At 48.2% G+C, this 12,759-nt stretch overlaps 1 protein-coding gene across 1 annotated transcript in view; it reads left to right on the top strand.

Annotated features, from left to right (window-relative positions):
• The window catches only part of ADAP1 (ArfGAP with dual PH domains 1), a 63,885-nt gene that overhangs the window by 38,577 nt on the left and 12,549 nt on the right, over positions 1–12,759 (top strand). The window contains exon 5 of the mRNA XM_075436907.1: positions 12,324–12,436. Within this exon, the coding sequence (XP_075293022.1) occupies positions 12,324–12,436 (113 nt within the window). The remainder of the gene's footprint in view (positions 1–12,323; positions 12,437–12,759) is intronic.

Below are 12,759 nucleotides of genomic sequence, written 5' to 3'. Positions count from 1 at the left end.
GTCTGAGGTCAGTTGTATTTGCTGAACGTGTACAGTTTCTCATGGGTGAGAATATCTGAGCACCTCCTGCTCCTGGAATCCCTTGGCGGCAGCTGAACGTGCTGCCTGTGTTTTGGGATGTGCTCTGGATGCTCCCTGGAGATGCCCTGAGCTGTCAGTGCCCCTGGAGAGAGCCAGTCCGCCCAGTAAGTACAGGCTATAAGATCAGTAAGTGTGTGAAACACCCCAGTTATAATTAGCGTGAGTCACTCCTGTCCTTGAGCTTTCCTTACTTGAGGTCAACCAACTTGAAATACTGTGGTTTGGTATTGCTCAGGCTGCGTGTTCCTGTAACCTTGGGTTTTTACAGTCAATAAATGGATCTATACCAATTGGAGGGAGCTGAAGAGAAGTATCAGGCTGATTGTCCATGTTTTTGCTTACAAACATTTAGGGAAAGAATAGGGGAACCATCCCTGTCTGTTTATGATGGTTTATGAAGGTAGTTCTTGGTATCCTGGATCTCCCTATGTATCTCAGTTTTTTTATACTGTGCGTGTTTGTGTTCCCTGTGAAGTGACACAGGACCAAAAGGCCAGTGCATCTTTCTTCTGCTAATGAGAAGAGAGAGACTAAGAAGCAATATGATAGCAAGGTACATGGAAAAGGCTGATTTCATGGCGACTCATCCTAGCTTAATTAAATTCCTATTGAAGAAAGATCTGTTTTACATTGGAGACCTGCACAGGGCCAGGAAGTTTCTGTCGCTCACTAGAAAAAAGAACATTTTTCCAGAGTGAGGTCATATCTTTTTTCTGGAGTTTGCCAAAGATGTAGTTGAGCCTTAGATCAACCTCGACCGAGAAGCGCAAGCGTTTGCTGATGCTTCTTTCTGACCAACACCAGCCTGTCTCTATCTGCATTTTCCCCCTATAGTGAGCTCACCTGAGTTTTCACCTTGACGTCTCCAGTGCAGCAGAGAAGTCTGCAGCTGTGAAGTTGTCCACACCCCACCTCTTGGATGCTTGCAGTGAAATTGGGCTGGGAGGTGCCTCCCAAGCTGGCTGAATAGGACTGGTTTTAAAATCATTGCTGCGGTTGAGGTGCAGGCACAGCAGCTACCTCGATGAGCCAGGTCCATTTTCATAACCAGGTTAGCCCTTGAGGGCAGTGGCTATGTGGCACACCAGTACCAAACAGTATATCCCCAAAACACCTACAAGACAAGGAGGCTGCTCAGCAGAGAGTGAATTTCAAACTTTCACGCATTGCAGAGGCTGGAAGAAGAAATTTTAGTGTAGCAAAGTCAATGGGAGTTTTGGGCAATGATTTATCGGGGCAGAATTTAGCCTTGATTTATATAATTACAGGAGTTCATGAAGTGGGATCGTGCTGCTGCAGGGGACAGAGGGTGACAGTTTTAGAAAGACCAAGGTGTGTAAATGTCCTTGTGCAACGTGGAGGTTGTGGCTGCGCTGCTGAATGCCCCTCCCTTGGGAGCACAGCTGCCGGAGCATCCTGTACAAGCTGATTTCTGGGACAGCTGTAAGACCAGCAGCCAGGAGAAGAACGAGTCCTAAATTAAAAAATTCTCCTTTCCCTGCATGAAGCAATAGCTTTGACTGTAAATGTGTGGAACACTCAATAATAGATGATCAGGAGTAGTTAGCACCGTAGCAGATGTGCTCGAAGCCATTTGGATTTCTCTTCAAAGCAAACAAAGAGGAATGTTATGTGCGTGCGAGGATGAGTTTCCATGATTTATGGCTGTATGGCGATGCTGCCTACATGGGGGGAATGCTTTATTCTGGGATGCCCTGAAGAAAGGGTCCTAAACCCATCTGCAGTCGGTGGTGAACTTCTCTACTGACTTCTGTAGAGCTCTGTTGGGTGGTTAAATTAATCTCATCCTTGCTTGGACTGATCTCTGTGAGCAGCTGCCCAGGCTGAGATTTTATTTACTGGTGAGGGTAAGAAGCGCTTCTAAAACTATTCAGGGCTTGGAGGATATTTTAGCCTGATCCCATAGCTGTGGTTGGAGGCTCTGCAGGATGCCTGTATGAAATCCAGACCTTCAGGTGGTTCCTGGTGCTTTGCAGTTGTTTTCAGCTGAAGCCTCAGCAGCCTGTAGGTTGGCATAGCTTATCTACATTGCATGTTGAGGGTGTGGTCTCCTCATCCCCAAGCCTTTCGGAGCCTCACCGCTTTGCTCTCTGTATAGAAGTCATTGTGGTTGCACATGAGGCTGCGAGTGGGTTCTCCTTGCCTTGCCAAGGTTGCAGGCAGGACCAGCTCTGAGTGCAGGCAGCACTGGGCAGAGGTGATGGGTGTGGGATGGTGGCAGCGGTTCCTCCAGGTGCTGAGGGAGGAAGCTGCAGGACAGCTTCCCGCACAGCTTTTGTGCCTGTAACTTGCAATGGCTGCAGCGAGGATTTCTTGGGGCGTTTGTGTCTTGCCCAAGGAGGGTCCTGGTCTCGGGCTTGAGAGTGGTTTTGCTCTGCACTTCAGCTTCTGACAGCACATTGCTGTACAGATATTATTATGACTTAGTACTGCGTGCCTGTCCTTAAACGTTTTCTTGCCCAGTGTTCCAGCTCAATCAGGCTTCAAGTGCATTCAGTGCTGGTAAATGGGATGAGCGTCGCACTGGGAACCTCTCAGCTTTCATCTGCCTTCTTATAATAAAAGACTGGCTTCAAAAGATCAAAACCTTAAGGTTATTTACCTGTAACTGGATTTTTTTTCTCTGAGCAACCAGCAGCTCCCAGGTGGGTGTGGGGGGATGCCACTCGGAAGAGGAAGCATTTGATTTCCAAGTAAAAATTGATTCCACATTCAATTCTCAGTAACACAAGCACAAGACTTCTAGTAAAGACATTTTCTGTAACAAGAGGTTTTAACGTCTCCCAGCAGATACAATCGAATTGCTCTGCAGCAGCCAGCTATTGCCTTATCTTTAATATGTGAACACTTGCTCAATAATTAAATTACCATGGAAGTTGCACTGTATCGATGGTCAATTATAAGATATTATTATAAGATAATAGTGGGGGTGTGGCTGTGTTCTCTATGGTGCACGCCACACCTGATGTGCCTGCAGTGGTCAGGTGAAGACTTGGGAGTTGTATATTCTGGTATATTCTCCTGATATTCATTCCCACACAGCATTTTCATGGGAGGTGAGTGCTCACTGGGAGATCAAGAATCGCTCTTGTATAAGGAGTTTTTTCTCTGGCGAGTGTCCTTTGTGCTGCCTTAACTTGCAGTCGCTTGCCCAGAGGTTGTCACCTCCTGCTACCTCAGTTCCCCACCTTTCATCCCGCTGCTGACTTTCCCGCGCTCCACAGAGGCACCTCGCATGTCATGTTTCTGCTCCGCTCAGTTGGCACGAGGGGAACGCGATCCCGTCCGAGATATCTGCAGGGAGTATGAGTGACTGTATTAAGGTCTTTGTCACCTGAGAGCTGCTGCATAGGGAATCATAACATGTGATTAAAGAAACTAGTGAAAAACAGTTTAGGAAGCTGGATTAGGTACATGATCTCTTATTATGGCTCCTTTTAGCTGACAACTCAGTGAAAGAAGGGGGGTCTGGATTACACGGAGAAACATCAGACCTGACAGGAGTGTTTTCTGACTGTGCGGCTTAGTGGTGTCATGTACGATTTTAATCAGATTTAAATAGTGGCAAGCATCACAGGCTTAATGGATTTCAGCTTTATTATTGGGGCTTTGCTTTGAAGCAATTTGGATTTTCAGCTGTGAGCCAGCAAGGCGAGTGCATTCACTATGACATTAAAAGGGACTGGAAACCCAGAGACCGACTTTGCATTTAAATCCCACATGCCTGTGTATGTGGACAGATGTCGTCTCCTTTCCACCTACCTCAGGATCTCGGTGTGTTCTTAAGCTCAGCTCCATGTTTTTCTCATAGAGATGATGTGTTCGGCTCCATTTCACGTATTGATCCCAGCATCTGGGTAGCTGAACAAACAACTTTCTCCATTTCAAAGGCTTTGTTGCTCAAGATGAAGCAAGATGACAGTGTATTTTTGCAATGGTCTGGAGAGTTTGTGCTTGGCTTCAACCTTGAAGTGATCTAAAATGGTCTCTGTCCTCCATTTTAGGGGGCATGGGTTGCTCTCCTTGACCTTTCCATGGTGAGGCTTTGTCTTGGCTGTGCCGGTTTGGAGTTATTTGCGTAGAGGAAAAACAGTCACTGAGGTCATTGACACCCGTGTTTCTGCAGAGCCGTGGTACTGCCTCCAAATGCGGTCTTTTGGGGTGGCTTTTTTACATTGCGGGAGAAGGTGTCTTGCAAGACATTAATATTGAAGATAGTTTTGTAAAATATGTTTGACTTTGCTTGGAGGATTGGTAATGGGAGACAACCTTGCATGTCCAGCACTCAGGGATTAACTACCTAGAGCTGTCAGAGGCAGAAGTTACCATTTCATGACAGGTGGTCGTTGAGGTCTGTTCAGCTGGTCGGTGCTCCCAGTCCAGCATGAGCAGGAAGAGGGGGAAAAGGGGAACACTGGTGCTTTTAAAGTTCCCTTTAAGTGTTGCATGTGGCATTGTTCCCTTTGTTGGTAAAAGGAAATGTATTTGTTCCTACTCCCTTGTGTTTTCTATGTCACCTAAAACCACCGACCTAAGGTTTCAGCTACTTCCAGCTCTGAGCTGAACATGAATGATGACATTTTCCCTTAGAAGGCCAAGGAGATGTCTGTAAGGTGTTATCTCAGTCATCTACTAAATCCTGGCTTTCTGTCTGATGTAGCTGTTCAAGCCCTAATTGCCTTTGATTAAGTCAATCATTTGCAGAGTGAGTGGGTTAATTGGGTATTGTGGAAGCAATCAATCTAATCAGCTGCTTGTATCCATAGCTGAGGCACTACAGTGGAGCAGGACAATAATTGTTTTATGAGCTCCTGGAAGGCAGCAGAGGCAGACTGGGTGGCAACAGTAAACCCTTCTCTGCAAAATGGCCTTTAAGAAAGGTAATTTGCATGCAGAATGCTCATTAAGAGAGGACTGATTGATTAGGAGCTGGGAAATTCTTGTCTCTAAAAACGTGTGTGCATGAGAAAATGACTGGTGTGGGTGCTGGTGTTGGGGTGTGGGCGCATGGGAGGTCTTGGGCTGCTTTGCCTGGCTGGGTGAGATGTGATGAGGATGTGTTGTCTTAGAGGGGGATAAAGAGTTGTCTTAAGGGATATAAAGGGAGATCACTCCCTTCTGATGCCTGCAAGAGAGTGTGACGTGAGACATGCCAAGCACCCATTCGTAAGGTGCACCAAGAGCTTACCTCCCAGGTGTCCTTCTAGGGGCAAAGAGACTGCTTTGCAGGACCACTGAGCAGATTCTCATTCACTCCTTGCTGAGGCTTTCATTTCCAAAGCACTGAACTCTGCCTGAGCAGTAGCAGCTCTTGGTGGCTCTTCACCTGGTCTGTGCAGGAGATGCTCATCTCATCAGCAAGCCTCCGAGGTCCCCTCTGCCTCCTGCATGTGTGGATGCTGACATCTCCAATAAGCCTGTATCTGCATGGCTGAACAGGTAACCAGCGGGAGGTGTATTTATCTGGAGATGACTGCAGAGTTATTTCAGGGAAGTTATAAGCTCCTCAGCACAGCTGCAGACGGGGGGGGGGGGGGCAAAGCTCCTGGTGCTGTGCAGTGGAGCAGGGGAGCAGTTGCAGCCGTGACTGCAAGAGCCAAGTTGTTTGACCAGCCTTGACACCGCTTGCAGGGGGACTACCTTATGTGTGGGGAGGCTGAGTGTGTTTCTGGACAAACAGTGGTGTTTTCACTCCATGAGAAAATTTAATACTCCTTTTTGTATGATTTTTTAATGGGAATGAAAATGCTTAAAAAATTCAAATTGAAGTAATTGAAATGTCTTGCTTTGGTGGCAGCCAAATGCTACAAGAAGAAATATTACAGCTTACAGCAACCAAACCGTTCACACTGACACAGCCAAACAAGAGGTATACAGTTCTTTTTGCAACACTATTCAAAGTCCCGTCCGAAGGGAAACCATAGAATATGCCAGCTGCTCCACCCATCCCTCTGACTACAGACAGCGTGATTTATTGCAGAAAAAATGTCCTTCAGACCCTTAGTTTTAAAAGGCGGTTGTGGCACTGGTGTCAGTGGTGATGCGGGATGTCAGAGATTTGCCACTCAGCTGCTCCAAGTAATTGTGCAATTCCTTAACCCCGCAGAAAAAGCAGGCACATCATCTTCAGTAAGTACCTATCTACCGTTCTGGTTTAATTAACATCTTACAATGTTAATATAGCAGACTCCTCTGCTGCTGACATACGGAGAAGTGGTGATATATACCCTGCAATTTTAGCAGCAAAGTGATGTAGTATTTAAATCTTCCCCAAAGCTCTGGATTGGGGTCAAAGCAGTTTGCTTAGAGGAAGGAAAATCTACTTCTGTAGGTGGAGATGCCCTGCCTGTACTCTAGGAAAATGTGATTGTTCTTGGACTACACACACAAATACAATTTTTTCTCCTATTGCAGCCTCCCGTGCTTTGTCTTTCAGGGAGACGAGACGGGAAGGAACCACACAGTGATGCATTTGGGCTCGGGTATGGTATTGGCTCTGTTGTTATGCTCGGTTTTGGATATACTAATGTGTTTCTCCCAAAAGCTTTGGACCAGGCCTGGTTATGCCACAGCCCTAGAAATGTCATGGAATGTCATGGAAGTTGCGATGCCTCTGTTTGCAGGTGACATTGCAAAATAAAGTGCCAAAGAAACTGAAAAGGAGACGTGGTTTGAGTCCAAGTTTGTAATGCTTTTCTTAGGATGACAGAAAGCAAAGTCACTGCCTGTATTTTTTTTTTTTGTCAAGCCAGTGGGTCTGATTGTCCTCCTTGCAGGAGGGTTTTTTCTTTGCTGAGAGCAAAGGCTGAAACTGAAAGAGTAATTTTGGGTACTTCCTATAATCCACATTCTCAGTGACCAAAAACCCCATCATTAATTGAGCACAATAACAGCTTTCTGGGGTGTGGAAGTAGCAATATCCCTCTTCTTAAGAAACAGAAAACTTGAACAAATTGCTCACGGAAGTTGGATGGAAGGACGGGTTGTCTACGTCAGAAGGTCTTGGTAGAAAAGCCTCTCCCTTGCTTCCTCTGTGGCCTCTCGGACGGTGAGAAAGCTGGGCTAGACTGGAGCACCAGATGAGTCCTGCCATTTTTAGATGCTTGGCTTGGAGGAGCTCCAGCCACCAACTCAACGGAGCTGACATATGGCGATGCAGTGTCTGCTTTATGGTCAACCAACGTGGTGACCCTGTTTTCTTTCCCTCGCAGAGTTTTAGCTGTGGTGATGAAGGGAGTGTGGAAGTGACAGATCTGCATTTTACCTTGGAAACGACATAACGGGTCAAAAATACCCATTCTGGCTGTGTGATTTCAGGTTGTATTACATACCATTTGTTGCTAACTTTGTCACAACTGCTTGGTGTTTTTTTTTTTTTTTACAAGTGTCGCCGGTTTGTGCCAGGACTGCCTACAAAAGCAAGCGGTTGGTTTTTCTTCTTGGCAGGAGGCTGAAGTGATGCAGGAAACTTGACGGCCAAACAGCAGTGTTGTTTGCAGTGCGAGAGTGATGTTTCTAAAGGGTGCCTGTGGGTGTTCTCCAGCAGGTCTTCAGCAGGTAGTCCCTTCTGCAGTCACGGTTGGGTGCTGGTGAGCAAGTGGCATGACGACAGGCGGACACATCCCTCGTTCTGTGCCTTGGGAGAGGAAGCAAGCGTGTGGGCGACATGATGCTGCAGGGTCCAACACCAGCGACCAGCAAGTGTTGTAGGGCTGGCGGTTGACTTGCTTCAACATAAGCAGAGCAGCCCTCGTGAACGTCTGACTTTGGCCACATATCTCTGAATACGGAGCTGTTGCTAAGGCAGCGCAGCCCACAGAGATGAGGAAGAGACGGTTTAGTTGTCCGACTCCGATTCCGTCCGGTGTGAGAGATCTGTACAGCCTCCTGCAGTTTTGTTTCCCAACGCCTTCTCTAGCTGTTTTCACAATCCTTTAGATCAGGACATTGAGGACATGTCTCGCTGACATACTGTTTGCCTGGGGAACCTGGACAAGTTCATGTTGGGTTCGAGTCCAGTTCATGGTGTTTTGCACTGATTGGTGTTGACAGGGGTGCAGGCAGCGGTTTGGGCAGAGCTGAGAAACAGCTGCTGAGGACGCAGCCCGAGAGGAAGGAAGAAAGAAAAGCAAGCAAAGGATTTATGAAAATCTGTACCAAAGTACAGTGGAATTAGCTGCTGACTTTGTCAGAGCAGCCAGGCACTCTTTTGGAGAGGTGGCTGGTCTGGGAAGAGCCGGCATGTGAACTATGGAAAGGGATAACTCTTAGTGTTGTGATGAGGTTTGTTTAGTTCTTCCATGGATTGGAATACGGATACTGTTTTGCCATAAAAGGTTGGAAAGAGAAGATAAAAATTATGAAATATCCCTTTGTAAGCGGGCAGGGGAACCTGGGTTTCCAGCCTGACTTTGACACTGGCTTACAGCGTTGTCCTGGGCAGCTCACCAAACCTCTCAGGGCTTCCCTCTCTTCATGTGTAACCGTCACGATGCCCATCTGCCAGGGAAAAGCGTGAGGTGGGCTTTACAGATTTCCAATTATTTGAGATCCTCTTTGGGGAAATGCGGAGTAATTTTCTTGTTTAATGAGTAATGAGTTTAATGAGGAATGCCTGCAGCATCCTTCGCCATTCAGATGTTTGCAATGAAACGCTTCAAGATGAATGAATGGATGAGACCCACAGCCAAGACTTGTGGAGCTGAGCTGTTCCGAGGTGGAGCTGCCGAGAGTTGAGCTCTGTGTGCCCAGTGCTTTGCTGAACTGAGCAAACCCCAAGTGGGGATTTCTGAAGGAAAAGGTCATGTGTCCTGCTGCATCACCCCATGTTTGCATTTGGAGATGTCCCTGTCCTCCATGTGTTGCATCTCCTCTCTCTCATCTGACCTTGATGTCCTTTCCTCCAAACTCAGCTCAGTCCAGCCCGCTACGAGATGTCAGTGTTCCCCAAATGTCAGGCACACAGAGGCGGTGGCGGCGAGGCTCTGAAGCCATCCCTGCCATTTAGGGGAGTGAGTAGGAATGGTTTTTGAAGTACTCTCCCGTTGCTCCAACAGGCTTGGCATTAAACATCAGCACCCTTCAGGAACAGAAACTGCCTGTCCTTGGTTTCTAAACCGCACACTTTGAGAGCAAGCAGCTTAACGTTTTGCCGTTCAAGAGAGCAGTCGGCAATCGCCAGCCCTCAGAGCTCCAGCAGCATCTCTGCCTCATGTTAAGCAAATCTTGCATTTATAAATGTATCAGCGGAGCATCACCGACTGCCTGTCTGTCTCCCGTCAGAGAGACATTATTCCTATTCAGCTCCATCGTGTACAGCCTGCTGTAGGGTACGTAGCGTTTTTGCTCATGGGAGCCTGGCAGGTAGCAGCATCTGACTCTGAATCAGTCAGAGCTTTGGTTCCTGGGCAATTAATTCCTGCCACGGCGGTGATATGAGTGCATCAGCTTGGGCCTTTCCCGCGCTGTTGTCGGATGCGGCTGCCCTTGGGTGGGTTTCGGTGGCTTTTATGGCTGTTTCCCCTTGCTCAGATGTTGGATAATCCTTCTCCTGGTGGGTTCTTCTCTTTCTGACACTGCAAGTGCCCTCTGATGGGTTAGCTGTGTCTTTTTGCTGGAAAAAGTACGTGGCAAGCCCACAGCTGGGATAGGATTGAACTGGTGGACCAAATTAGCCAGTTCTGCTTGTGGCTGTGGGGAAAGCCTCTGCCTGGCTGGCTGGCTGGGTGGGCCACAGAAACAGCTTCAGACCTGTGATTCCTTTGATATATCTGGTACTGGTTGTCTGGGCTTCTGGGCTGGTGTACGTGGATACAGCTGCCAGCACACGTGGGTAGCGATGCTCAGCGCGGGGCAGAGCACTTGTCCTGCGCTGGAGGGGCGGGGGGGCACGGGGGTGGAAGGATGGGGTGGACAATGGCGTGGCATCGCCGTCCGGCCGTGGCTGTGGGGTAACTGCGGGTTGGCCCTGTCCCGTCTGCATCCCTGGGTGGTGACGGGGGCTCGGTGGCTGCTGGCACTGCCTGGCCGTGGGGAGCGCAGGCAGCGGGGACAGCCGGGTCTCGCAGCGGGAAGAGGTGCGCATTCTGCTTGCGCTGGCTCTCTCGTGCGAGCGAGCTGTAAACAACGCACGAGGGGGGATCCCTGCAGGTTCTGACGTGAAAACACCGGTGCCGGTTCCTGGGTGGCAGCGCACACCCGTTCGGGGGGCAGGGTGAGGCCCCGTGACTTAAAACACAGCCCCGCTGCAGCGTATGCCCCCTGTAGAATAAAGAAACCGAGGGAAGCCTGCTGACAGCTTTAAATCTTTCCACCACTTCCATCGTCAAGTTGTCCCACAGGCCAGCTGTCGGACACACCGGTGGGATTTGCGGTGCTCTCCGGGGTGAGCACTTGGCACTAGCAGCAGCACGGGCTTTGCCATTGCGCTCGTTCCTGGCAGGTGTCGATGGCTTTGCCTGGCATCCGATAAAGCTCTCTCTGAGGATCTGGAGAAAGTATTTGGCTCAGGGTTTTGTAAGTCCAGACAGAAGAATTTGGTATTTTGACTATCAGCAAAGGCTTGTTTAGCTAGATGGGGGCTTTCCTGTCGGTTAGTGTCTTTAGCCATTGTCGATACCACTCTTTTCTTCCTGTCTTTTCTGATCATTAGATGTGTGTCTGTGTGCATTTTTTCCTTGCTTTAGGTTTTTATGGCGTGGAAATATTTTGTGTCGCTTCTACCTATCAGTATTGAAGAGCTGGCTGAGGGGATTTTCTGCATCTTCTCATCTGTGGTTTAACTCAATCCTATAACAGGATGGGCAAGTGAAAAGCAGGCTGAATGAGGAATTTCTGTACACCGCTGGTTCGTAGCAGGCAGGCGAAGGAGAGGCTGCCCCCTGAGTCCAGAGCCACTTCGCGTATTAAAAAAAAACAGTTACTTAGCTGAAAATTATTACAAAACATACAATTTTTAACTTTAGTATCCTAGCTCCTGAGAGCCAATAACAAAAATCTAACAGAGGTGACACGAAGAGAGAAAGGGAACACTTTTTCAGTGGGGCTTTTAAATAAATATATCTTAAATAAACAGAAGGCGACCATCAAACTGCTCTGTTAATATTCACATAACTTATATGGGACAGTTCTTGGGGTTTCTTTGTTCTGAAGCATTTAAAATAGGGCATCAATTACACTTGTTGTGAAATAAGTTGCTTGTTGTGGCTGCTGCAGGCTGCATGAGATGCTGGCAGTGATCAGCTGTAATTGCTTTTTTGATCTGAGGAGTTAAGATTTTTAGAGTCTTTTTTTCTCTCTTTCTGGCTCTTTTGAGCTTCAAATGAAGCAGGTGTGTTTTGAATAGCATTCTCCACGAGCAGCAAATCCGCCCATGGGTCTGGTACCCGGGGAGCGAGGAGGCACGGCGTGGCCAGCCAGGCTGCCTGGGGGCTGAGGGACCCGCTCCGAGGGGAGAGGGTGCTGACTCTGGGTCGGTGGCTTTGGGAACCAAAGTGCCCCAAAGTCAGCAGGAAGAACTGCAAGCTTTTTCCCTTTTTTCCATGTGAAGAATGTTTTTGTGGCTTAGTCTGATACAGCCATCTGCCCTGAACCACTTTCCCCACATGCACGCACCCCGTTTTTCATTTTTTAGCAATGTGAACAGATGAGCAGCGTCCCTGGCGCCGGGAGCTGTGGCTGGGACACAGCCTTGCTCCTCAAGCCTTCGCCTGTATTGCAGCACGGGAGGCAGAGCAGAAATCCCCCTTTCCCCACCACATCATGGTGTCAGAGCAGGGGCATCTGAAGCCCAAGCTGCTGGAAAAGAGCAAGAGCAGAGCGAGAAAGGCAAATCTGAAGGAGAAAGCCTGTTTCATTCCTGTCTGGAGCAATCCAGCCACACGTTTGGTCTGCTTGGTTTTGAAGTCAAAGCTCTTCTCCTTTTCTTTACCCTAACTCTTTTTTTAAAGACAGTGTTTTGGAAGTAGTTCCATCTGAACATCAGGAAGAACTTTACTTTGAGAGTGATGGAGCACTGGAACAGGCTGTCCAGAGGGGCTGTAGATTCTCTTTCTCTGGAGATATTCAAGACCCACCTGGACAAGGTCCTGTGCAGCCTGCTCTAGGTGACCCTGCTTCGGCAGGGGAAGTTGGACTAGATGGTCTACAGAGGTGCCTTTCAACCCCTGCCATTCTGTGATTCTGTTTTATCCCTGGTTCTCAGCAATTGCTTTCTGCTGCAGGGTACCGAGAAGGATTTCTGTGGAAGAGAGGACGTGACAACGGACAATTCTTAAGCCGAAAATTTGTGTTATCGGAGAGAGAAGGCGCGCTGAAGTATTTCAACAAAAATGACGTGAGTACCTGGGATTGCTGTATGTGGATGGGGGATAGCAACTGCAAGAGCACCTTTGAACAAGTAATTCCTAGGCCACCATTTGATTAATAGTTTTACAGTTTCATAAGTGTGGAGTCCTTGATCGCTCCAGGACGAGGGTGCCAGGTACAGCTTACCAGTGTTTTTAGTAGGGTTTCCTCTTTGGTCCACCACCACTGTCATGGTGAGACACCCTAACTGGCCACTTTACACATTCCTGCTTTGTGAGTCAATAAGGCTTTTCGTAAACTGCCAGTGAAGGACTTTTTCTCAGCTCTGGCTCTACATCATCCAGCTGACGT

Source organism: Opisthocomus hoazin, chromosome 15 (assembly GCF_030867145.1).
Source record: "Opisthocomus hoazin isolate bOpiHoa1 chromosome 15, bOpiHoa1.hap1, whole genome shotgun sequence".
Taxonomy (NCBI): domain Eukaryota; kingdom Metazoa; phylum Chordata; class Aves; order Opisthocomiformes; family Opisthocomidae; genus Opisthocomus; species Opisthocomus hoazin.
The sequence above is the reverse complement of the archived record's forward strand: the minus strand, read 5'-3'. Positions and strand labels throughout refer to the sequence as shown.